The sequence below is a fragment of the Alosa alosa genome, chromosome 7 (assembly GCF_017589495.1).
Source record: "Alosa alosa isolate M-15738 ecotype Scorff River chromosome 7, AALO_Geno_1.1, whole genome shotgun sequence".
Lineage (NCBI taxonomy): Eukaryota > Metazoa > Chordata > Actinopteri > Clupeiformes > Clupeidae > Alosa > Alosa alosa.
The window spans coordinates 9,692,213-9,718,764 of NC_063195.1; the positions used below are offsets into that span (position 1 = coordinate 9,692,213).

At 40.5% G+C, this 26,552-nt stretch overlaps 1 protein-coding gene across 2 annotated transcripts; it reads left to right on the forward strand.

Annotated features, from left to right (window-relative positions):
• Positions 1–333: 333 nt before the first annotated feature.
• LOC125297525 (NACHT, LRR and PYD domains-containing protein 3-like) lies at positions 334–25,374 on the forward strand. 2 transcript variants are annotated; one of them, XM_048247909.1, is made up of 11 exons: positions 334–492; positions 13,125–13,547; positions 13,742–15,536; positions 16,616–16,786; positions 17,803–17,979; positions 20,193–20,366; positions 20,586–20,741; positions 22,379–22,552; positions 22,748–22,912; positions 23,994–24,040; positions 24,261–25,374. In XM_048247909.1, the coding sequence occupies exons 2-11, from the start codon at positions 13,127–13,129 to the stop codon at positions 24,833–24,835; spliced, it is 3,855 nt and encodes a 1,284-aa protein (XP_048103866.1). In that variant the 5' UTR covers positions 334–492; positions 13,125–13,126; the 3' UTR covers positions 24,836–25,374. The 2 variants fall into 2 exon arrangements, with proteins under 2 accessions (XP_048103866.1, XP_048103867.1); XM_048247910.1 differs by having other exon boundaries at positions 17,872–17,979.
• The last annotated feature ends 1,178 nt before the right edge of the window (positions 25,375–26,552 follow it).

Sequence of the window (26,552 nt, forward strand, 5' to 3'; positions counted from 1 at the left end):
AAAGTGTAGCGTATGTGATGCCGCTGAGACTGTAGAGCATGTTGTAGAAACATTTAATACGTTTAACCAGGAGAGACAGCAACTCATTCAAGAGTTGGAGATAGAGAGTGAGCCGAGTAGAAACAATTCTTCAGAAAAACTCAGGTGAAGTTTGTTTTAGAGCTTTGTTTCACTTCTTGGAAGAAACTGGTCTGATTGGAAGAATATAGAGTAGCCTAATTGCTTTTCTTTCTTTATTGATTTTTTTTTAGCTATTATTAAGATTTAAATATATCTAGACTCACACTCGGTAGGTGGCGGTAATGCTTCCAAAAGTAGTTTGCCAACCGCCATTAAAAAGGAAAGAAAAAGAACTGGGTAAGAACAGTAGACGGGCTCTGGTAAGTTTTAAATCGCGCGAGGAAGGTTGCATCTGACGTCTCCAAAATGTCTCACAGCATGTAACGCAAGGAAGTTTTGCTTCTCGTCGAAAACGTGACAACATAGGATGTGGTAAGACTGACCGTTGTTGTTTCTTCTCGTAGTTCAAATAATGCAAAGGCTGGCTTCACTGTACTACTTTATGTAGCAAAACTGCAATTGTCCGAGTAGCAAAACTGTAGTTACGTTTTTGTCGTAGGTCACGTTCGATGAATATACTCGCTCGTTATTCGCCCTAGACCATGGGGGTATTCCATCAACCTCGCTGTCTGTCCCGCTATCCGGCAAAAGATTCTTTGGACGCCGCCATTGGCCGAATACCGGCGCCCATTGACTTACATTGAACACTGAACTTGAATGTAAACAAAACGTTTTATGTGTTCAATTACTTTTTTGTGCTCAAATTATGTGCTCAAACTAACGCCGCTGACTTATGACAACAACCATTCCACTTTGATACGAAACTACATTTTTGTACAACATCCATCCAGCAAAAATTACAGAATTTGGATTAAGTAATGTGGAGAAATAGCGATATTAAGAAAATTGCCGCTGCGTGACGCCGAGTTAATGGCATTTCCCCTTGTCCATGAGTCACGTATAAACAGGTCACGTCGGTGGCCGTTATCCCTCACATGTCAGAGTAATGACATTCAAAAACGTACCTTTATATTAAATTACAATTTATAAAGGAACGAAATGTCAAAAGAATTAAGCAATATGTTTGCTGGATGACACGAATATTAGTATGGAAAAACAAGATTTTTACCGTAATGTCAAGTGAAATTACATATGTTGTGGCGCTATTGCGCGACACGGCCAGCAGATGACATTGCACTACACTACAGCAACCAGGCACCAGCAATAAACCTAGACACTCGAGATTTTAGGGCCGTTGTCAGCTACAACGCAGCATCTGAAAATCTGAATTGTGAAGTAGACCTACTCCATAGTCACGTGTGCCTGTTCATTCATTCCATGTCAATAGAACAAACCAAATTAGAATAGGCTAGTAATGCAATACTACATACAATACATATGTATATATATGCATGGAAATACTGTATGTGTGTGTGTGTGTGTGTACACACACACACACACACACAGAGAGAGAGAGAGAGCAATACAGAACAGGTCGTCGGTTTTACTGAACTGAAGTTATTGCTTGTAAACAGTTAGTGCTGCATGTAAACACACTTGTCACGCTACATTTATATGTGTATATTTGTGTGTAGGTAACACTTTATTTTAATGTGTCGCTGTTACAGTGTACCTACCTAATTAGGTACAGTGGTATAACCTGTGTAACAACATATACTATCAGGTACTATCATTGTACTTGCATTATGTATTTGTGGGTACCTACATATAAGCTTAGTTGTTACATTGTAATACTGAGTGCTTTTACAAAACTTTGCCGATTGGCCTAAATTTTCATCAGAGGCAAAGAGCTGACCTGAGACCTGCTGGATGGGGTAAATCTGGTCATGATAGATTTGATATACAAGCCATTCTTAGCTCCAGTCAAGCCTCATTGCTGTTACAAGGATACAAGGAAGTTTATTGTCACATGCATATAGTTACTGGAAGTAAGAAATGCAGTGAAATTATGTCTGGTGTCAGCCTATTTGTGCATTTATTGGGGGGGGGTTAATGAACAGTCTTTGAAAATCCTCTCCAAATGTATACCGAAATTCGTTAAATTTTAATTTCATTCGCATAAAAATGAATTTTCATCATATTTCTATACGAGATAGAGAAAAATATAGAGTGTATGACATGTTCAGCAAGTTGTGGGCTATTTAACAAAAAAGACTGAATTGGAATTGGAATATCTTTAACCTTTCAAAAGTTATGATAAATTAAGTGATAAGTGTAAAAAAATGCAGGAAACGGGATTTAGAATGTTGACAGAATTCACATTCTCTTTCTCACCAAAAACATAAAAGTATGCATAAAAACTAATAATGAAGTCAGACACAATGGTTTAGATTTATTTGGTCCATAAGAATAAACCATTTATTTGTATATAAGCAAATGCTACAGTCAACAATAATGATATATAAAAGAAAAACATGTACCTTACCAGTAATACAGGAAGTAAGTATACTATATATTTATTGAAGATCAATTCTGAATAGAGACATAGAATACATTTGATTCAACAGATACAACTTCCTTATATAAATTAGTGTAATATGTGATATACATCTATAAAATGTATTATTTATGAAAAGCTAGGAATACAATCAACTTCAACATCACTCAAAAATCAATGTGTCTAAACATTTGAAAGTGGATTACATAGAACAAGCCTGTTGAGAATAAACACATACACACATATACACACAAACTCACACACACACACACACACACACACACACACACACACAGAGGAGGATAGGGAAAGGTGGGGTGGGGAACCTGAAGGTTAAACACAGAAGACCTATGACTCATAACGAAACGCATCCCCTTCTGTAGAATGCCAAATCTGACAGCAATTTTGTTTACCAAAAAAGCAGTCACCTACCGCTAAACTCCAGGCCATACAAGCTACTTTAGTGTTATTATGCTGTACAGAAATATGTACTTGATGAAAAGACGACAGAGTAGTAGTTGGAGCAGCTGAAGGCGAGGCTTAAATTTTGACGGAAATGCCTGCCAGCTGTTGTGATAGATTTTCGCCAAAGTCTTTCTGGCTGTAGCTACCAAACCTAGGTTCAACACCAGATTCTGCATTGCCAAACTTGAAATAATAAGAAACTACTGAAACAGCAATGTCAATGGAGAAAAAGTGTACACAATATGTATTTCTCATTTGGTCAACGCTCCCTGATCCCTTCAGAGACTTGGTTCCCCAGTAGCAATGGATATTAGGGAGGGAAGTGAAGTCCCATGTCAATGATCAATCCCAGAAAACTGTGAAACTCTTCTGGGGTCTCTTAGATCCCATGCCCCTGCACTGTGTTTGCATCTGACGCCTACTAAGCACAACCTCCCACCCGTTCGGTTGGTAAAACCACATATGCCTGGGACAACAACATAAAAATCAACATAACAAGTCTATTTCACAGTGTTTTAGTGGCAGTCTACACCACCCTACGCACGCCACCTAAATCTATACCTTCTTTCTCCATCCTCACATGGTCTTCAACATTGTGAGTGCAAGCTCATCAGCAGTCAGCTACCTCTTCAGGCCTGCAAGGAGGTCTGTGTAGGTCTTGTCATCCTCCATCTGAAACAACAGTAAAATCATACAAATGTAATACATTTATTAATTTAAAAAATAAAATCACAAAACTACAGATGTGTGCGTGTGTGCACATACATACACAAGAAGAGGTAGCCTAAACTATTGAAGCATTTTGAGTAACTCAAAAATATTTAGAAGTATGAAAAGTCATTTTATTACACATGGGTTTAGCTACCCTAAATCTGATTGCCTGGCTGGCATTAAGATAAGGCCAGATTACATTTCACCTAGTAACTAACTGCTGAAATGCAATAATGACATTTCTGACATAATATGTGATTTCACATCATGTTTTCTATAAAACTACATATTGAGAAGAGTATAATATCAAGTCATGCCATCTTCGAAAATGTTGAGACAAGCACGTCTGATGTTTGTCATTTAGAAGTTAGCAAGGTAAAACAGTTCACTACAAACTGCCTAGCGAGGTAACAACCCGAGGAGAGGCAATCGTTAATTAGCACTACATTTCTGACAGAATCCATTGATTTCACATCTTGTTTTCTACAACTACATATTGAGAGGAGTAAAAATATCGCTCAACTTATTTCATGCAAGAGAGAGCATAACTTAGAAACGCTGAGCCCATTGATTTATTCAGCTTTGGTATGCTATACTGACTTGCCAATATAATGCTTACCTAACAAGCAAATTGGTACTAGAAAACAAACTTACTTACAGGTTATATACTAACAGGTTTTTAAATTAAATTGTCAAATGAAAATAACTGATATCAAAAGCAAACGAGAATACTGCAAGCAGTTCAGAGTAATGCAGCTAGCTAAAGTTACATGACGATGCACTTAGGCCCCCCCGCTTATGCCATAATGTTGGCGCTGATGAGAAAGCATATTACTGTCAAATAACATGATTTTATGACTACAAATTAAGATTAACCATAACTAGAAACAATGTAAAATATATATTACCTCAGTTTATCCAGCTGTGTGGTTTCCAGTCGAGGTAAACTCCAACGAAGTGCAGGTGGCATCTGGTGGTCCATGTTAAAATGTACGACTGAAGTGAAAAGTTTTTTTCACGACTCATCTTCAAGTATCCAAAACATTTTCATACATAAACCCCTTAACCAATCATATCAAATTGAAGCTTATGTTGTCAGCATTACGGGGAAGATTTCAGAAATAAAATCAGTCATTGGACAGCTGAGATATTAGATGATTGGTCATCGTTAAAATTTTAACAAAATTAGAACGGTCGGGCTTGTAAGGGTTAAGTGGCAAGGGCTGCATAAGAAAGGTGAGGGAGGATTGGGGGCACCAACAAGGAGCACCCAAGAGCAAAAAAACATGTACACTGAAGACAATGAGGCCTTGACTGGAGCTAAGAATGATTTGTATATCAAATCTATCATGACTAGATTTACCCCATCCAGCAGGTCTCAGGTCAGCTCTTTGCCTCTGATGAAAATTTAGGCCAATCGGCATAGTTTTGTAAAAGCATTCAGTATTAGTGCTGGGCGGTATGACCAAAAATGTATATCACGGTATTTTTCAAAATTCTTACGGTTTCACGGTATATGACGGTATTTTCCATGCATAATCAGATGTTCACAGCATTTTCTACAGGTTGAGAGAGGAATTGCTGCAGTAAATTTACTAAGGATGGTCTATTTTACTGTCATGAAGTAGAATAACTCCACACTAGTGGTAATGCAGTTTTGCATGGCCCCAGAAAATGATGCTGTTTACAAAGAGCCACTCATGATTCTAATGAAGAATCTAATCAGAATGCAAAGACAATTGCAGTCAAAATACAGAACTTTTACTGTGCAAATTTCACAAACACCTTGTATAAAACCAATACCAAAAGTAGTGCAACTTGCAATAATGATACTTTTTTGAAAATTATACAATTTAAAATAAAACCTCTCTGTCAAATAGGCATATCAGAAACATGCCTTATTGTTATTGTATGGTTTACATGACGTTAGTGGTAGGCTAATGTTAACTTCATGTGGATGTGTTAGCCTGCGTGTGGGCTTCGGTTCGGTTCGCTAGGCAAAACATTAACAAAAAAGTTTGTTTTGGTGCACTGATGACAGTCAGGATCATTTCTAACTAGCCAGCTAGTATTGCTCAGTGCATGCCTATAACATGCTTTACTTGCTACCGGGATAATTTCAGCGAATATTCTGAAGGTGAGATGAATGATAAGATCATTAAACTTCACTGTGTTCGGTGGGTTGCTAACTAACAACATCACCTACTAGCCAGCTAGTTACAGCTGTTGAACAATCTCAATAGAATTTTCGTGATGGTAAATCCCTTTCAATGCAGTATCCCTTAACGTTTTTCCTTAACTAAAGAAACAATTTATTCACAAGGTATTCTGTGCAACACCCAACAAACCCCTTACCTAAGGAGAAATGAATAAGCCTTAAGGGTCATACTTCAGGGGAAAAACTTAAGGTGTTTTGTGTTTACTCTCACTATGCCTCGCAGTGGCACCATGCGTGCGTGTGAAAAAAGTCCCGTCTGAAACTGTCGCGCGGCGCAGTGTTCCAAACGTTGTGTGATCAAATACACCGGTATGGCGGTATATAAAAAATTCATATCATAACGAAAATATACACCGGTATACGGTGTGAACCGGTATACCGCCCAGCACTACTCAGTATTACAATGTAACAACTATAGCCTATGTAGGTACCCACAAATACATAATGCAAGTACAATGATAGTACAGTACCTGATAGTACTGTACATGTTGTTACACAGGTTGTACCACTGTACCTAATTAGGTAGGTACACTGTAACAGCGACACATTAAAATAAAGTGTTGCCGATGAATTTCCCCAGTAGTGGACAATAAAGACTTCTCTTCTAGCCTACACGTCACATGTAGCCTACTAGAAGTGATGTTTCAGCTAGAAGTGATGGTTCATAAATTAACCCTCCAACTTTGCTGATGCACAGAACAGGTGTGCTGAGCTTTGTTTTTGGCTCTTCAAAGTGTTGTAAGTAAGGTGGTGTAAGTAGCCTATAGGCAGGTGGTGAGACAGGTCAAGAAATATGGTGCAGTGAAACAGTACTATACAGTTTATTTTCAGAAGGTGGTTAAGAGTATAAATTAAATATACATATTGTGCACTGTATTACCTTATAAGAGCAGAATAAATATAGCTATGAATAACAATGTCAGTTGATATTATTTTAAATGTTGGTGACACTACATTAATAAGGAGAATAGCAATAATAAACAATAATGTGAATGCAATAGCAATGGGCAATAAATGGAAATCAACAAATACTATAACATACAAACAATGACTCAGAACAGCCTAAGTGCATGGTGAACAAATATGTCCCATGCAAAAACACAGAAAGCAGACAAGGATTTTGTTTTTATAACACATGTAATAAGCAATGAACATTTGAAGATGTATTGTTTTGTTCTTCTAACATCAATAGTAGTTGTGCAGAGGTTGTAAAATAATGATAAATACATGCTGCCTGTCACATTATGAATATATACCCTGTCTTGTCTTGCACATCAGAAGCAGCAGCACTATGGTATTACATCGTTCACCTTGAGGGAGACTGAGCTGCCAATCTCTCTTAACTGGTCCTGCATCATATCTGTTCTGCTCTGCACAAACCAAAAAGAGTTTCCGCTAGAAAAAAATGGTGCCGGTCACTTAGGTTTCGTTTTCCGGACATTTTGATGATATGCCGGTCAAATATCCTATTATCGCTTCTTAATTAGTCAAATTGAGGAAAACTGGAGACAGGCTATGTAGCTTAAAGAATGAAATAATCAGGCTGTATAGAATGCAACATGTTCATTAGCCTAACTTAAACATGCCTAACAAGATCTAGCCAGTATCTTTTCATGGACAGCAAGAGTCCGCTTCGTTCGGTTTTTTAAAAAGGCGTTGTTTGTTGCTGCTACCCACGTTATCTCCAGTGGTGACTGTTTAACTTACACAGATCTTTTTACACAATAATGAGCTCACACCACTACCCCTAATGCTATGCCTCTTTATTTTATAACAATAAATTAAGAAATATTTCCTATTCTGGGAAATGTTTAGTTTCTTTTTCTTTCGGCCGAGGTTCAATGATACCGTTTAATTGTGCCAGAAATTATCCGTGGACCAGTAATCGCCTCGTCGAGGAGGCCCTAACCCTGCAGATCATAGACAGAGAACGCATAGGCCTACTGTATGCTTTGGGTAAAGAACACTTTGCGTGTCCAGTGTACACAGAGAACGAGTGTCTTGTAGCGGCCGCACCCCCCGCAACTCCACTTCCAATGTCACTGATTCCGACAGATACGCCCGACACTTCTGCTTTTTATCTGGTGGTGGAGTTGACCGGACATCTGAGGCTTCAGACGTTACCAATTTATCATCATCCATCGCGTCTGGCCTCTGAAAAAACTTTTAGTTTGCCTGGGCCTGGCCATGTTTGAACCGCCTCACTCATTTGTTCGTTGTTTAACATGGACGTTTTAAGCGTGCGCTTCCTATTTGAAATGCAGCATAGGCTATGCGTGTTTAATAGCTTACTTTTCAAACGGTAGAGCCTGTTCATTTAAAAACATAGCTAGAGGACGTATAATATAGGCTTACATATTAAGGCTTATTCTCAAATTCAGATTGCGTTAGGGGACGGGATTATTAGCCAATTTCAATCGGACAATTTGACCGGAGAGATTTAATTTTGTCGGACATTTCATTTTTTTTCCGGCCAATGTCCGGTAATTACCGGACAACGGAAACCCTGGCACAAACATAAGCAGGGTCTGATTTAGCGTGGCAGAGTGCTGATTGACAATAACATGGTTCCCTGCAGTGTTTGGTGGATTCCCATTGATGTTTGTGCGTTCTGTTTGACTGTACATTTTATGTGTGGCATCTCATTCCTCAGTTGTCTAACATGTTTTCTGACGGCCACTGATTGCATTAGCAGCTGAAAGACCAACTTGTAACAATGTCCCAATTGTGGATACACCCATTAACAGTCCTTGCAACCAATGACATCCGGATCAACTACAAACTTTTGATTGATTTTCAACAATGAACAGTTAGTTCTGTGTAATATGTTCAGCTCTCTCCCCCATCTTAATAAGTCAACATTATATGATATGACCCTATTTTTACATTATAGCCTACATATGTTATAGCCTAACCCTTATCTATAGGTGACTGATGAGATTCATGTTAGCATATATTCATTGGCGACACAATTAATATTGGAACTATTTCACTGTCGCAAACCCAGACGTGTTTGGTAGCCTAGGCTACGTAGTCATAGGGTTAGCCTATGTTCTTACTGTTGTTATTATCTGTAGGACATATTGTCTGTGGAACACAATTGTAGGCTAGGCCTATATTTGATTTTCAGTAAGCTTATATATCAATGATAAAGCTTCTTTACTTTTTTGGTGTAATTATTATTTTTTTTTTTTTTATCTATGTAGGCTATTTCTTTAATGTTACATTATTATTTTGTTAATACATGGAATAAATCACCACAAACACACGCGACTGTAGCCTATGGGCTTCTTCTGTAGCCTACCGGCTTATGAGGCGGCTAACAACGCCCCTAAAAACAAGTGTAACCGTCGGCTCCTCGAGGCTTACAGCGGGGAAAATAAGTATTGAACACGTCAACATTTTTTTCAGTAAGTATACTTCCAGTGAGGCTATTTGCATGGAATTTTCACCAGACATTAGTATTAACTTACGTAATCCACACATATAAAAAAAAACATAAGTAGAGTTATGAGCAAAAAAGTGGAATGGCACAGGGAAAAAGTATTGAACACGCTAAGAAAAAGCAGTGCACAAAGGCAAGGAATGGCCAGGAACGAGCTGGAATCTATACACAGTTAGAGAGTAATTATTCCTCATATCTGTGCAAATTAATATAAGATGGATTAGTACATATTAATGAGCTATAAAAAGTTTTTTCATTACCAAGGTGTCGCACAAGAAACATTTCATAATGGGTAAAAGCAAAGAGCTCTTCCAAGACCTTTGCAACATTATTGTTGCAAAACATATCAGTGGAACTGGTTACAGATGCATTTCAAAACTTAAGAATCATCCAATAAGCGGTATTGGAGCCATTATCTGCAAGTGGAAGGAACATCACTGCATCATCAATCGGCCATGCACAGGATATCCTCACAAGATTTCTGACCAGGAAGTCAGAAGGATAGTCAGAAGTGTAGCCTAAGAGCCAAGGACCACTTGGAGAAAGCTCCAGAAAGACTTGGAGGCAGCAGGTTCAATTGTTACAGAGAAAATCATAGGTAATGCACTCCACCGCCATGGCCTCTATGCACGCTCACCCCGCATGACTCTATTACTGAAGAAAAACATTGTCGAAACTCGTTGAAAGTTTGCTACACAACATTTGGACAAGCCTATTAAATACTGAGAGAATGTATTCTGGTCAGGCGAAAGAAAATGTTAACTTTTAGGATGTCATACTACACACCATATTTGGAGGAGAAATGGCACTGTGCATCACCCTAAAAATACCATACTAACAGTGAGGTTTGGAGGTGGGGGCATCAAGGTGTGGGGCTGTTTTTCATCTCACTGTACTGGCAGACTTCACACAGTTTCACAGAGCGATTTTTCCTGGGAGAATCTTGCCATCCACCAGGACGATGAGTATGAGACGTGGCTAGACCTTGCAGCAGGACAATGATCTAAAGCATTCAGCAAAGGAAACTCTCAATTGGTTTCAGAGAAAGGAAATCAAGGCCCTGACTTTAATCCAATTGAACAATTTTGGAAGTTACCTAAAGATCAGGATTTACAAGTGGGACCCCTGGAATCTTCAATATTAAAAGACTATCTGTTTAAAAGAATGGGCCAAAATCACACCTGAATACTGCAACTGATTAGTTTAGTCATACAGGAAATGCGTTGAAGCTCTCATTACAAATAATGGGTTTTCCACAAAGTATTTAGGAAATTTCAGTAAGCGTGTTCAACACTTTTTACCTGTGGCATTCCACTTTTTTACTCATAACTCTACTTATGGACATTAATGTTTGGATTTTTTAATATGTGTGGATAATGTCTGGAGAAAATTTCATGTGAATAGCCACACTGGAAGTATACTTACTGAAAAAAATGTTGACGTGTTCAATACTTATTTTCCCCGCTGTATTACTTAAACGAAGTTACAGCAGCTATTAGGCCCGAGGTGCAGTGAAATGGCGTCATCTGGTGGTCATACAATTCACCCGCTATTAGACCCGAAGTGCAGGAGAAGTGGATATTCAACCACGCCATCCTTCGGGTCGCAGCGACACGTAGGCATACTTTATGTGCTGTGTCATGCTGCCATCTAGTGGTTGTGGAATATTTAACACCCATGATAGTTCTGGGAATAGATGTGCCCTCGAATAAATGTAAATAATAATAAATAAATCCAGACGTTGCAGCACTGTCTATCAATTTAGCTGCTTCCGCAGAATGTTGAATGGGTAAAAGTAACGTGCATCATTGCTCTTTGCTAGAGTGTCTGGCAGAGACAATTCCATTGTGCTCTTGTGAGAACTCTGGATTTCCAGGGTAAATCAAACTCGCAATTGATTTTAAACCATTAGCATTGTTGTTTTAAATGTATGCTTTCATTGTCCAATTTCTGTAGGCAATCTATGTTTTTCTCTCGATGTTAAATTTGATGACTTTCGATGAAAATCCTGTAGATGGTGCTTGCCAAATCGAACAGAAATCGTCTAGTATTGTCTTAATTTTATGACATATATCCTCTTTTCGTCAATTTACTGTTTTGGTCTACTGTTCTACCTTGTGCACGAGCAGAGATGAAGCTGACTTAAACCTCGCTTGAATAAACGAGGCCAAGATGCCTCTAACTTGAGTTAATGGAACGGCTTTAGCCCCAAGTGAAAGTCTACGCTAGTTCAAGCCAGGCTATTTCTGTTAAGCGCCGTCTTCATCAGCGAGGTTGATGGAATACCCTCCCAGTGCCAAATGTCTTGCGTGAAACTGACAGTGACGTGCAGTCAGGGGTAGAGTGTGACATAGAGAAGTATAAAATCCAGATAATATAATAAATGCATAAAATCTCAACTGGCAAGTAATACTTAATATGTAAATAACGGTAGAGTATTTGTGCTCTATCTTGGCGATCTAAAACGTGGTCAATCAATGACGAAAAGCTTTTACATTTTGGGGTGTGTCCAGTCCACATTCGGTGTTGTTTTGTTATCAAACGCCAGGCGCTGGACAAACATGTTGTTTTTTATGTTTCTTAAGATATGGAGCACTGTGCCTTCCACGGCACACCTAACTACCCCCCTCCCCCCAACATAGGCGTTTTCACACACCTGCGTTCACACCAGCGTTTGTTTGTTTTTAGTTACATTGAATTCAGATAGCATTGCTCTGCTGTCCTTCGTATCCCCTCTTTCATTCTCTCCAAACATGTTGTAGACAGGCTTGGACTGGTAATCTGTACAATCGGGCAAATGCCCGGTGGGCCGGTCCACAGGTGACCTCCGGGATTTTTTTTTAAAGTTATTCAGCCTATTTGCGGCCCGCCATGTAGGCCTTCATGACAGGTTCAGTGTGTGTTACGATCGCGCCCCCCTGCCCCACCCCTCAAGTGGATTTGTCCAAGCAGCCGCTTGGTTTGTGGGGAAATATAGCCTAATACGAGTCCATGCATAGTATCCTAGGCTATATAAGTGCCCTCCGCTGGCTGGTGTTCACATCATCGCAGTTTAACCGTAAACAGCAATCAGAGGTGTCTAGTTTTATTCCATAAATATATTGTTTTTATAGACGTTAGTTGCACGCGCTACCAAGAGCTTCCATTTACTGCACCATGTAGGCTACTGTAGTGCGGTTTGTCTGTCAACATAAAAAAACTACAGGTAGCCTACAATTTTCGCACAACTTGATGGAAAAGTGTAGCACAGGTTAAAGAAAACCCATTCATGTTTGGACGCAAAAGGAACTTCAAAGTATTTCCCATATAGTAGCCTTTTAGCTCATAACGACAGTGAAAGTGAAACTTGGAAAGTGGAAGTCTCTCCACCGAGTGTTACATTAGATACACAATCAATCGCGAGTCGATGCACGTAAAAAGTAGCAACTGGTAGGTTAGTAACGAAGGTAGCCTAATTTTGCAAAATGTGATGACGGCACACAAACTTGGGCAAAAACGTTTAGTATACACTTGTGGTGATAGCCTACAGTTAATGTGAATTGCGGACTATAGCCTAACCAAAGTAAAGGAGAAGATTTGCACCAAATAAAGCTGTGGTTGTGGTTATTTAAGGTTATAAGGTTATTATATATGATAAAGGTTATTTTTTTACCACACTTTGTTGCTATTTGTAGGTCTTATTTGAATGTCAAAAGTGAACAATATTACTTGTGGTGTTACAGTAATGCATATTTCTCTCTACCCCCCACCTCCTCCCACCCTTTAAGCAATGGCAGTTGCTGGTGTTGTGACTGCTGCCAAAGTTGTTTCTTCTGTTGTGAGCAATGCCTGGTCATTGTACAGCCAACTGCAGACAGCAAAGAGAAACAAGGATAGCTTTGAGAAACTTGCGACAGACGTGAAGGATGTGATAGACGTGCTGCAGACTGTGACAAACCAGGGTGTAGACGAAGGTGTGGTGAAGAAAGGACTAGAGACGTTTGAACATGCTTTGAGGTCCGCCGAGACACTCCTGCAAAAATATGGCCGCAGCAATAAGTTCATGTATTGTGTGAGGGCGGGAAGTTGGCAAAATCGTTTTGAGATGGTGAATACTCAGCTGAGTAAAGCTAAACAGCAACTTACCCTTTGCCTCCTGGTTGAACAAAGAGGGCAACATCAGTCGGATGAGAAGGATGAAGAAGCCAGAGGTAAGCCTGTAGTCATGGTTACAAGATCATCTATCTATTCATCTCTGTGGAATAAGAATTGTAAGTGTGATTGAAGGACATGTTTATATTGATATTTTTTTACCTTGTCCCTCAATGATTACTGCATTGTTTGATTATGCAATTAGATGTAAGACAACTTTATAATCTCTCATTGCATGTTTTGTCCAATTTAGCTCATGCATCTCTACAAAAAGCACTGGGGGATCACAAGAGCAGTATGCAGAAGCGGTTTGAATGCATATGTGAAGGACTTGAACAGAGAGGAAGGAAAACTCTGCTTAACAAGATCTACACACAGCTCTACATCACTGAAGGAGAGAGTGACGAGGTGAATAACGAGCATGAAATTATACAGATGGATAAGCTGTCCCGAAACACACCTGAGACTCCCATCGACTGTAATGACATTTTCAAGGCTTTACCTGGACAAGGCAGACATATCAGGACCGTGATGACCAAGGGCATTGCTGGCATTGGAAAGACGGTGTCCGTGCATAAGTTCATTCTCGACTGGGCAGATGAAAAAGCTAACCAGGAAGTCCACCTACTGCTTTTTCTTCCTTTCAGAGAGCTGAACTTGCTCAAAGATGACGAGTTCACTCTTCACAATCTTCTGCTGAAGTTCCACCCAGAACTGGCAGCACTGAGTGGGATATGTTACCGTAACTTGCAGGTGGTGTTCATCTTTGATGGCATAGATGAAAGTAAACTTCCGTTGAACTTCCAGAGCAACAAACTTGTGGGTGATGTCATGGAGACCGCAACATTGGACATGCTGGTCACCAACCTCATCAAGGGAAACCTGCTCCGTAGCGCCCGTATATGGATGACCTCGCGCCCTGCAGCCGCTGGTCAAATCCCCTCTGAATATGTTGACCGCATCACGGAAGTGCGCGGGTTTGAAAAGCAGCAGAAGGAGGACTACTTCATTAACAGGATTGATGATCAGGATCGAGCTCAGCAAATCTTAAGTCACATTAAGACCAAACGGAGCCTCTACATCATGTGCCATATCCCAGTTTTCTGTTACATTGCAGCAACTGTCCTGCAGGAAATGCTGGGTGAATATGACAGTGCGGAAATCCCCTCAACTCTTACAGAAATGTACATTTACTTTCTGATTATACAGCTGGACAAGAAAAAACAAAAATATGATGGTGTGAAACCAGAGAGAACGAACATCCTGGAGGCAAACCGGGATGCCATCTTAAAATTGGCAGAGTTGGCTTTTAAAAATCTTGAGCAGGGTACAATCCTGTTTGAAGAGGATGACCTGAACGAGTGTGGCATAAACTTGGAAGAAGCGTCTGTGCATTCCGGTTTCTGTACAGAAATTCTGAGGGAAGAACCTAAGTTTGCTTTAAGGAAGTTCTACTGCTTTGTGCATTTGAGCCTTCAGGAGTTCCTGGCTGCTTTATTTGTTTTTGTCTCTTTCATGAATGAGGACATGGCAGCACTGAAATCTTTTCTCAAAGTAAAACCCAAAAAGGTTTTTCTCTACCTCTTGCTGAGGAGAGCTGTAGAAAAATCTCTGCAGAGCAAAAATGGACACTGGGATCTTTTCTTGCGCTTCCTTCTGGGCATCTCGCTCGAGTCCAGTCAGAAACTCCTTGAAGGCCTGCTGACACGCCCATTATCAGAGAACAAGAATGAGAACTCCAAAAGCCTGGAATTAATTACCAAACACTTAAAAGGCGTACATGAAAAAAACATCTCCCCTGATCGATTCATTAACCTCATCAACTGCCTTTCTGAAATGAAGGACCACTCACTGCAGAACGACCTGAGTTTCATCTCCTACGAGAAACGAGCAGAAGCAGAACTTTCACCAGCCCACTGTTCCGCCTTAGCAGACACCCTTCTGAAATCAGAGGACGTCTTGGACGAGTTTGATATTGACAAATACAACACAACAGACGACGGACGCCAGAGACTTGTTCCAGTTGTGAAATGGTGCAGAAAAGCTTGGTAAGTTTGGACTTCCACTGTATGTTTCGAAGTAGTTTCTGTCTTTTTATAGAATGTTAGATGGAATTTCAGAACTACACACTCCTTTATGTATTTCAAAATGTATTTCATTAAGTGCATCTAAGCAATGGAGCAAAACTGTAAATTCCAATTTGATTCTTGAATTTCACTTGCATTTCAATTAAGGTTGCAAACAGGAAGCAGAATTGTAATTTTGCACAACGCTGCTGTGATGGTGAATTTGAGACCACAAATGAATGAAGACCCAGTCAGGCAATGGTAGCATGATATAAGTGACATCAGTCGTTGTCTATAGCTGATCGAAATTACATAAGCCTAAAGCTTTGATTTTAAGCAAGATGCATCATCATTTAAGATTTGTAATGATGTGACTAAGTCTTTGGGAGCAAAAGTGCCATGTTGCTCTGTCTGCCACTTGTTGTCTAGCTGTGTGGTATTCTGATAAGTCGTTAAATTCAGGACCATTAGCCTATCGCTCGTTTCAATTTGGGACCTTGCAGTTGGAATTGTCGGTTGTTTATTCAAAGTCTCAAGTCAAAAGTAGCCTGGGCTAATCAAATAGTCCGTTTTTTTCATGTTTACGTCATTTTGAATAGAATCTGCATACCCGTGATGGTTGGCATGTTGCTGTTTGAGAGGGGGAGTGGCTACAGTACAGCGGAGAAAGCCAACATGTTCTTTTACTGATATATTTAACAAGATCTTTTGCATTACTTATCCAAACAATGTCAATGGTTCTAGGCACTAGGCACTACTGATAAGGACATGAAATGTGTATGAATATAAATATGTTAAGCCATTAATTCTAATACTCTGATCTGCTTTAAACATTAATCTGCATTGTCCTTAGATGAAAGGCACTTGAATTTCCCCTGGGGATCAATAAAGTATCTATCTATCTATCTATCTATCTATCTACTTTGTTTTTAAGCAGCGGTAACATAACCTCCAATCGCCCGGGTTCAGTTCCCGGCATTTTGAGTTTGTGTGGCCTTAAATAAAAGCATCTGCTAAGTATCAGTCAACTTTAACTTTATCAGCCAACTTTGTTTTTGAAGGCTTACAGATTGCAATCTGAAGGACTCTTGTGAGATTATAGCCTCCGTCTTGCAGTCAGCATCATCCCACCTGAGAGAGCTGCACCTGGATGGTAGCACCATGCCAGACTCAGGAATGAAGGCCGTCTTTTGCTCTCTAACAAATCCAAGCTGTATGCTGGAGAGACTAAGGTACACAAGGAGCCCCCTGTAGTCTTTTACAATATGTGCTACAAATGTTGCAATAGACCAGGAGGGGCATCGTTTCTATAGATTCTAATCACCTCAACCATCAATTCACACAACATAAGACTTCATGTGGCACCTAATTGGCTCGTTTGGGAAAATATATACACAGGTGAGCGCATGGCGGAAGCCCTATTTAAATATGGCAGCAGCCCACTGCAAAACTAACTGAACATAACCCTCCAAATTCCTGACCCACTGAAGATCGTATCTATACATTTTAGCCAGTGCATTTCTGTTTGCAACAGCATGTGTATTCTTGCAGCATGTGTAACTTGGAATACAAGTTATTGTCTTAAAGGTTGTATCATCGATTTCAGGCCCAAAAAAGGCCCAAACATAAATGATCACATTCATCTAATCTTTCCTAACGATCCGTTAGCTCCCTGCCCCATAAGCAGGTTGTCAAAAAAAAACGTGTCTCTGTAGGCAGCCTAGGCGCCGAGATCTGTACACAAAAACAATTGCTACCAACAAGTGTTGGCAACCACTCAAAGCCAAAATAAAGTGTTCCAACCAATAACCGACGAGATGCATGTTTAGGAGAGTTTCAATTGCACAAGAGGGAGGGGGAGGGAGTAGCGAGCTAGCTCTCTGTTTTTTTTGAACATCAACAGAAGTGACGTTACCCCGCAATCGCTGATACAACCTTTAACAATGTTAACAATACTTTTGTGATATGATGCAATATGTCTTGATCTATCAACATGCATCATGGTACGTTTGGTATTGTGGAGATATGTTTTGATAAAGTGCCTGGTATGTTGTATGTTTTTGACATTTTGAGTCTGTCGTTGAAGTTTTGGTATTGCTACTTTTAGACCTAAGGCTGACAGCTCACCTTGACATAAGGAATTCCCTTTTTTCCCATGTGCTGTGTTGACTTTGACAATACAGCATAATACACTAGTCTGATGTCAAATGATTTGATTAATATACATGTGATATTGAACATCCTGCAGCCTTGTTTACTGTGCGCGTACTGACAACGACATGTTTGAACACCTGGGCTCCTCCCTTGTGTCATTGAGACAAGACTCCCGGCTGGTGGATCTGGATCTGAGTTGCTGCCACAAGGACAACATAAAGGTTTTAACAGCAGGACTGAAGAATCCTCACTGTAAAGTCAAGAGATTGAGGTGAAGTTACTCAGAACTATTTTGTATATTCAAATTATATATATATATTTTGAAAACATTCAAAAATGAAAAAAACAGAATGTGAAGAAACAGCTGTTTTGTGGTGATGTCAAACCAACTATCCCACACTTGTGCAATACCACACTGTATCATGTGCCGCTGAATTGGGCATGCAGTCAGTGTAGGAATGTTCTGTGGCTGCACTCAACACAACTCGAATCCAACAGACTTCCCCATGGTAGGGATGGGCATATTGATAAAAAAAGTACATAAGCTGCTTTTAGTAAAAAAAAAAATACTGCTATCGGCAATACAGGCCCTATATTTAATCAGTACCACATTTTGCGGTTTCACACCTTACTACCACATGGGTCATTTTTAGGAATGATCCATAGTTTTAGCAACCTACTGTAGGATCTATTTATGAATGACAACTTATCTCTCAACACTACCACTAAAGTGTAATGCTGTTTTGAGGGGTTTCAGTGGTTAAAGTTAGTGGTTAATTTTGACATGATTTGATGCCTCTTCTGTTATTACCGTAAAACTCCAAATAATAGCCCGGGCTTTTATTTTACCAAATCGCCAAACTGCACCGGCTAGTATTAGAGACGGGCGTCTATATGAGACAGGCCTTTAATTCCCTTTACACAAAACTTTTCCTTGGCAAAGATGGAAAATATTACCAAATTAATTATTTCAAACACACTGAATGTCTACCTATATGACTAGGCTATCTAATGACAATTACGGATCATCATGCATTTAGTGTTGAGATGTTGTTCATTGAGTGAGATACAGCAAGATCCAAATAGCGGGGATAGCCAGAACAGATTAAACACTTTTTAATCAAACATAATTTACAAAGAGATCGTATCGCACTGAAAGCATATATTTTGTCACTAGCAACCTAGCCTATATTGTCCTTTGTCAAATGCAGTTGCATTATCAGACCTGACCAAAACCGTTCAGTAATTACTTATGCAAAAATGGAACATGCGTAATGTTGCAATCTCTCTTCAGCACAAATGAAACAGCATGAGAGAACATGAACCATATGCTTTCTCCTGTATTTTATTTGGCGAATTTGACAACAGTCAGCTTACATTTCAAATCATAGCCTACTTCTTTCTCTTTATCGCCATGGCAGTACGTATTTAGAATAAAGAATAACGTTTGTGAACCTTTTTGTTTTGTTGCCAGCATAAATACAAGCTTACCATAGGCCTATCCGCAAAACACAAGGGATGAATTGAACGATGACGAAGTCGGACATATAGGCATAGCTCATATTGAAAAAAAGTTATAGAATTTGGAACTCTAGCTTTTCCCCACCGCAGTCTTTTAATGCCATCTAATCATAACGTTAGCGTGCGCAGTCTGCACCATACTCAAGCCCAAATCACACCAAAGATTCGCAACGAGATGAGCTGCAACATTCTATTAAGCAGCAACTTGATGCAACATTCTAAAACCTTGCAAATGTGACTAGACATGGTGAATGCTTGCGACGTGCAGCATCTAATTCACACCCAATAAGACGTTCTAAATGGAACGCGATCATAATTAAGACAAGAAGATCTCCAGTAGATGTAAAACTACGACACGCATTGACAGTGAGATGCCGCCGCTGTTTGTAAGATCAAAATAACACGTTCTAAATGGAACGCGATGTAATTAAGCTGTTCAGTTCTTTTCCATGCGTCTTGGAGAGGTATGTGTGCTGACTGGGAACTCCTTTCTGCAACGGGCTTTAAACAGACGATCTGACGGGTTTTAATACAACCCTGAACTAAAAAACAGACCAGGCGTCTATTGGAGACCGGCCTTTAACCCAAACCTGTAGCAACGCCAGGCGTGTAAAAGAGACAGGCGTCCATTTGGGACTCGGCTATTATTTGAAGTTTTACGGTAATGGTATATTTATTAATGGTATTACATATGTCAATCAAATTACATATCCGGAGCAATTTGGTGTTAATTGCCTTGCTCAAGGGCACAACAGTGAAAGCCAGCAATTGAAACCACAACTTTCAGGTTACTGCATGCTAGCCCAGCTGCTTAACAACTACACTACCACCGCACCCAATATACACACTGGGTGTGTTGGGATCAGGTTGCCTGTAATTCAAGTGTACCAACAATGACAATCATTAATTGCAGCAAACATATTGCATATTTGTGATTTGCTAAGAGTGATGTTCCTCCTGCAGCCTGAGAAAGTGCCACCTTTCTTCGAGTCACTGTGAGGATTTGGCCTCCATTCTCTGCTCCTCATCCTCCAGCCTGAAGGAGCTGGACCTGAGAGACAACAACCTGCAGCACTCTGGAGAGGAGCTGCTCTACTCTGGACTACAGAGCTCACAGTGCACACTGGAGATACTGAGGTACACACACACACACACACACACACACACACACACACGCATTGTATATATTTGCACAAGCAAATATATACAAAATATATAGTGCCACTCCAATACTTCCTCTGTTCTTTCTTCCTCTGTTCTATTGTTACTATTATTAACATCATACTTGTATATCCATGTAAATGCCTTGTCTATTTGTTCCTGTGGCATTTAGAGAACATAAATTTATCTTTGCAGACTGTCAGCCTCCAACCTCACCGAGGCATCCTGGAGGTGTTTGATGTCAGTCTTCCACAGGGAACTGGACCTGAGTGAGAGCAGGCTGCTGAAGTCAGAGCTGGAGCAGCTGTCGGCAGCACTGAGGAGCCCAGACTGCAGAGTGAACACACTCAGGTGTGGCCGTGCGTTATGGCACATAAACAACACTAAACGATAATTCAATTTTAATCATTAATGCGTAGAGGCGTTTATCTGAAATGATGTTCACAAAGGATCAACTTGTTCTCTCTAACAGTTCTACCAACCTGACATGGTGTACTGGACACCTTGTGTTTTGTGCGTCTCTTCCGGTTCAGTTTTTGCTGCGGCTGTGGTTAACGGTTGTAGCAAATAAAACATTTAGTCAGAATAATGTGTAACAATATTTACAACAAAGGTAGGCCTAATAGTTTCCTGACTGCTCCTCTTTATTGTCAGTTTGTAAAGTTTAGGCGAAGTAGGAAGTAATGTTAAGAATCCCTAATCAATGTGATTGAAGTCATTGGTCCAGCCCAGAGCTAGTGAGTGGAGCGTAGCGCGAGCGAGCAAGGAGCTGAGCGGATGGAATTTTTTGCTTTTTAATTTAGAGGCTGGAGCAGCCGCTCTCTTCTGCTCCAATTTCGCTTTGATATTGCTCAAACCACGAGTCTTAAGGCATGTACAAATCCATCCAGAATTCATGTCTTCCTAATAAAACCAAGACTGTTAAATTTCAAAGATTGGCCATTGTAAGTTTGTTGATGGGGATGGAGTTTGTTAAATATTTTAGAAAGGAAACTGATAATCATACAAATGTAGGCATACTATTCCAACAAATGAACTAGATACTAACAATGTAGAGCAAGAACAACAATGTGGTGACACTGTTTAAGTGAGTAAACATTAATTTTGGAATCTAAGAAGACACATTTTGCAGAAACATTAGAGTGTGCTACCGAGAGCAAAGGAAAAAATGTAAGCAATTTAAATATGCTTCATATCAAGTAAAAGGCCAAAGTAAAACTTGGATGCAATTAATCACACTGATCCCATTAGTTTTAGGCTTACTGTATGATATGTGTATTGATTTTGCCAAGCTTGTACGTTGTTGCACTATCGGTGTTGCACTATCTATGAGTGACATTGGCGTTGCTCTTAGTACTTTGGGATTTAAGTTTTCTGTTTAATTCGGAAAATTCGGCTTGTAGGATATTTCTCCCTCTTTTAAATTGGAGCGAGTGTGGAGCAATTTCCCTGGAGCGGGAGGATTTGGAAGTGGAGAGGGGGGTGGGCAGCCGTGGCCCACTGGTTAGCACTCTGGACTTGTAACCGGAGGGTTGCCGGTTCAAGCCCCGACCAGTGGGTCACAGCTGAAGTGCCCTTGAGCAAGGCACCTAACCCCTCACAGCTCCCCGAGTGCCGCTGTTGTTGCAGGCAGCTCACTGCGCCGGGATTAGTGTGTGCTTCACCTCACTGCGTGCTGTGTTTCACTAATTCACGGATTGGGTTAAATGCAGAGACCAAATTTCCCTCACGGGATCAAAAGTGTATATATACTATAACTATATGAATTGAGCGGAGTGACCTGGCGCGAGTGAAGCGGCCGAGTGAACAGCCACCTGAGCAAGGAGCGGGATATTCGCACCGCTCAGGTTCGCTCACTAGCTCTGGTCCAGCTTCACAAAAATTAACGCCTGTCACCGTGCTAGTGTTGGAAACGTTTCCCAATCACAAAGTGAATGATTAGGACATTCCCATGTGATTATCTTCTTCCTTGTCTCATGTATTTCCAGGCTGAAGCAGTGCTTTCTGAAGGATGAACACTGTAAGGTTTTGGCTTCAGTCCTCAGTTCTGATGGGTCCCACCTGAAGGAGCTGGACCTGAGTGACAACGACCTGCAGGACTCAGGAGTGGAGTTGCTCTCCTCTGGACTGCAGAGCCCACAGTGCACACTGGAGATACTGAGGCACAGACACAGACACAGACACAGACACAGACACACAGAGAGAGAGAGAGAGAGAGAGAGAGAGAGAGAGAGAGAGAGAGAGAGAGAGAGAGAGAGAGAGAGAGAGAGAGAGAGAGAGAGAGAGAGAGAGAGAGAGAGAGAGAGAGAGAGAGAGAGAGAGAAAGAAAGAAAGAAATAACAACATCTCTCCTGCAGGTTGTCTTTCTGTGGCGTGACTGAGAAAGGCTGTGAGTTTCTGGCTTCTGCTCTGAGTGCAAACCCCTCCTACCTAAGAGAGCTGGACCTGAGTTACAATCACCCAGGAGACACTGGAGTCAAGCTACTCTCTGAGAAAAATGACTCCAAACTGGATACACTCATGTAAGTGTGTGTGTTTAATAGTCCTTCCAGGCTGACAGGATATGGCATTGGTCATCCCATTTTACTTGGACTACACTGAAACAGACCCTGATTAGTGGCAACCTGGCTATTCGGAGCAGATGGCTACTGACACAGCCATGCAGAACAGTGAAACACTGCAAAATCATAATATTCTCTCTCTAAACTGTTGCCTTTTGAGATATCTTACTGGGGAGCGAGGCGGCAAGTGTGGTTCGAAGATATTTTAGAATTACCGAGTAACAGTCATTTTTGAAAACAGCATCAATGCTCACTTCATGCTCCCTACTACCCACAATCCTTGGTGGCAACATCTGAAACAGCTGTGAAAAGTAAACAGAAATGGCAGATGACCTCGATAATGGCTGCTGAATCTGTTGAAATGGGATGTGTGTGATATGATTCTGCTTAGATTTTCAGATTTGAAGTGAGAAATAAATGCTATAGTATCTGATTTTGTTTTAACCATTGATAGAATCTGGTCTGATATATGCTGTCTGTCAAATTAATTTCTACTGTTAGCCCGCTAGCTTCCATAAGCTAGTTTATTTCAACGTTAGGCACCTGCTAACGTCATACCGTAGTGTTACCAAATATTCTAGAGTTCTACGGTCATTCTTAGAAGATGTATTCAATCCAAAGTCATGTATAGTGAGACGGCTCTCTATTTAGGGAGGGAGGCAGCAGGCAGCTGTCTTCCGCTTTGACAAGCCATAGTCACACATGGATATACACAGGGACTGGGGACAGTACAGGAACAGAATGAAATAAGTCATCTCATATGTGGAAAAACACATAACGGACACATCAGGACATAAGTCACTGACTGTACAGTATGAATATAAAAATCATAAGTTTCCATTTCAAATATCTCAGTGTGTGTGTGTGTGTCCCTCTGTGAATATGTGTATATTTATCCCTGTCTGTACCAGCTATTTTTCCTTTTAGTCTGTAATGCTTTTTAGTTTACTACTCAGTAATGCATTTTCTTAGTATACTCGGTAATGTCTTTTCCTATTGTACTACTCCGTAATGTCTTATATTTCTACTTCATGTCCTATAGTGTTGATCATGATGCAGTGTGTTGGCTGAAGTCAGGGCTGAAGAAATGTAAGCACCGAGACACAGGCACGCAAACATTGAGTGTGTGTGTGTTATTAATTACCATCAGTAATATTGCTAAAGTATATTTAGTAGATTACAACATTATATTGCCTTACTCGTATGATTACTACTCATACCTGTGTGTGTGTGTGTGTGTGCGTGCGTGCGTGTTTGTGTGTGTGTGTGTGTGTGTGTGTGTGTGTGCTTGTGTGTGTGTTTCTCCTAGACGCCTGTGAACTTACTCTGGACCCTGACACAGCACACCATGAGATTTCTCTCTCTGAGAATCAGCAGAAGCTGATAGTTTCTGAACAGAACTACCCCGACCACCCCGACAGGTTTAGGAGCTGTGAACAAGTGCTGTCTGTAGAAAAGCTGACTGGACGCTGCTACTGGGAGGCAGAGTGGAACGGCTTATCGGTCTACATCGGAGCAGCATACAGGAAACAAGGAATAAAGGAGAGAGACTGTCGTCTGGGACTCAATGACACATCCTGGGGCCTACTGTGTCAAGATGTGGCTACAACTGTCAGGTTAGGCAAGCAGAACTACACTGCCAGCCATGACCGTAAGGCCTTCCCCAAAGTATCAACTACATTTTACTGCAACAGAGTAGGAGTGTTTCTGGACAGGAAGGCCGGCACTCTGTCCTTCTACAGCGTCTCTTCTGACACACTCACCCACTTGCACACGTTCCAGCATAAATTCACTGAGGACCTCTATGCAGGGTTTGGCTTTGTTTTTTCTCTGACAACATTTATGGATCCCAGTTCAGTTACCATTTCTCTCTGTCAGGTTTAAGAGGTGTTTAACACACACTGCCGCCATCTACAGGCAGTATCAAAAACAACAGGCAACAAACTAAAATAGGTAGTTCCACGATCATTATCCACATGTATGGCTATGTGTGGTACATGGATTTTGAGATACACACATACACTTTTTTTTTTTTTTTTTTTCAGCTGATGCAAAATGATGATTTTTACGTTATCAGAGTTTTTTTTCCAGACAAAACATACAGAAATCTCTCGTCTCAGGGGGACATGAGGGAGGGAAGCATGGTCAGGCATAAACAAAAAAAAAAGTTTTGGTTCCTGTTGGTTGTCAGTTGAGGCCATGGGTCGGTAGAAAATCACTATGAACAGAAAGAAGATTTCCCGTCATCTTCTTTATATATCCTAGTACTAGACGTCTGATGTCTAGCTGGGTCTTCTTTCTATCTGTCTTCTTTCTTTCTATCTTCTATAGTTATGAGTAAATAGGTTATGGTTACCATTTATGTTATAAACCTAATATTGAGTTCCTGGTTCATTTATCTGTATTAAATATTTACCTTTTGATCATTTGTAAATGTATATCTGTTCTTGTGTGGGTGTTGATCTTGTTATTAATCTCTGTTTATCTAAGTTTGTTTTGGTTACCTTGGCTACATGGGAGTGCATTCAGATTGACTAAGAGTTAACCAGAGTTTAGTCTTCGCAAACACACACATGCATGCACACACACACACACACACATACATACATGTGCACACACGCATTTATGGCTGGGTTTGTTTGTGCCAGTCACTATAACAGTTCCTTTTGGGCACCATACAAAGGATTACCTCACAGGAGCTCCAGGCAATCAGGCCCTTTCGGTTGCACAGCCTAAATCTTCGCCGACAGGGCCAAGGAACACACACACACACACACTCTCACTCTCTCTCTCACTCACTCACTCACTCACTCACAAACACACTCTCTCACAAACACACTCTCACACACACACAAACACACTCTCACTCACACACACACTCACTCTCTCTCTGAGTTTCCTGGCTGCTGTGTCTTGGCAGGCTCCCATTCTAGGTCAGATTCATCTCATCAATGTCCAAATAAAAAAAGTCAAGTCAGGGATTCTACAGGACAATCCATGCACAAACATTTTCCCCAACCCACATACTTAATTTCCTATTAAATCTGTGCATTTTACAATGTTTCTTTAACTTATTTAGGAGTTAAATCCAAATCACAAGCGGGGGGATTGCCAGACATGGATAAACATGGCACTGGGGTACGAATAGCATTCACTTCTAATTGCAGCAGAGTACAAATAGCATACACTGGGGTGCAAATAGCCTCATCTTATTTTTCTTCATACAGTACAAGCACAAAGTATAGACAGATACTTTCTAATGCGGAGGCACAGCATTCAAAGAATCCTCTATAGAAATTCATGGGGTTAGTTTGTAGCAGTCTACACATACTGTATTCCGCCCCTACCGCTGAAAAAAAAGTCAACATGTGAATACATTGTGCCAATCATGTGTTGTGATCTCGCCGCTGGAGCAAGGTTGAAGCCTTGCACAGGCGCATTTCTGCTGAAATAGATGCCCGATAAATGCCCAAAAAGCTTTACAATATGGCCGCCGAGTGGAGGGACTTGCCTAAAAGGACTTTGGTATAGAGACATAAAGAATGAGGAAGAAAGAGTTAAATATTTTATGACAACATGCTGAGTTGTTTTGCTGGTGATG

What these genes read in the sequence shown, in the direction of transcription:
- LOC125297525 (XM_048247909.1), top strand. Translation starts at nt 13,127, where the DNA reads ATGGCAGTTGCTGGTGTTGTGACTGCTGCCAAAGTTGTTTCTTCTGTT. An exon ending in TGCACACTGGAGATACTGAG is followed by an intron (nt 20,367 to 20,585) that starts GTACACACACAC and finishes TTATCTTTGCAG; the next exon opens with ACTGTCAGCCTCCAACCTCA. An exon ending in TCCAAACTGGATACACTCAT is followed by an intron (nt 22,913 to 23,993) that starts GTAAGTGTGTGT and finishes CATGTCCTATAG; the next exon opens with TGTTGATCATGATGCAGTGT.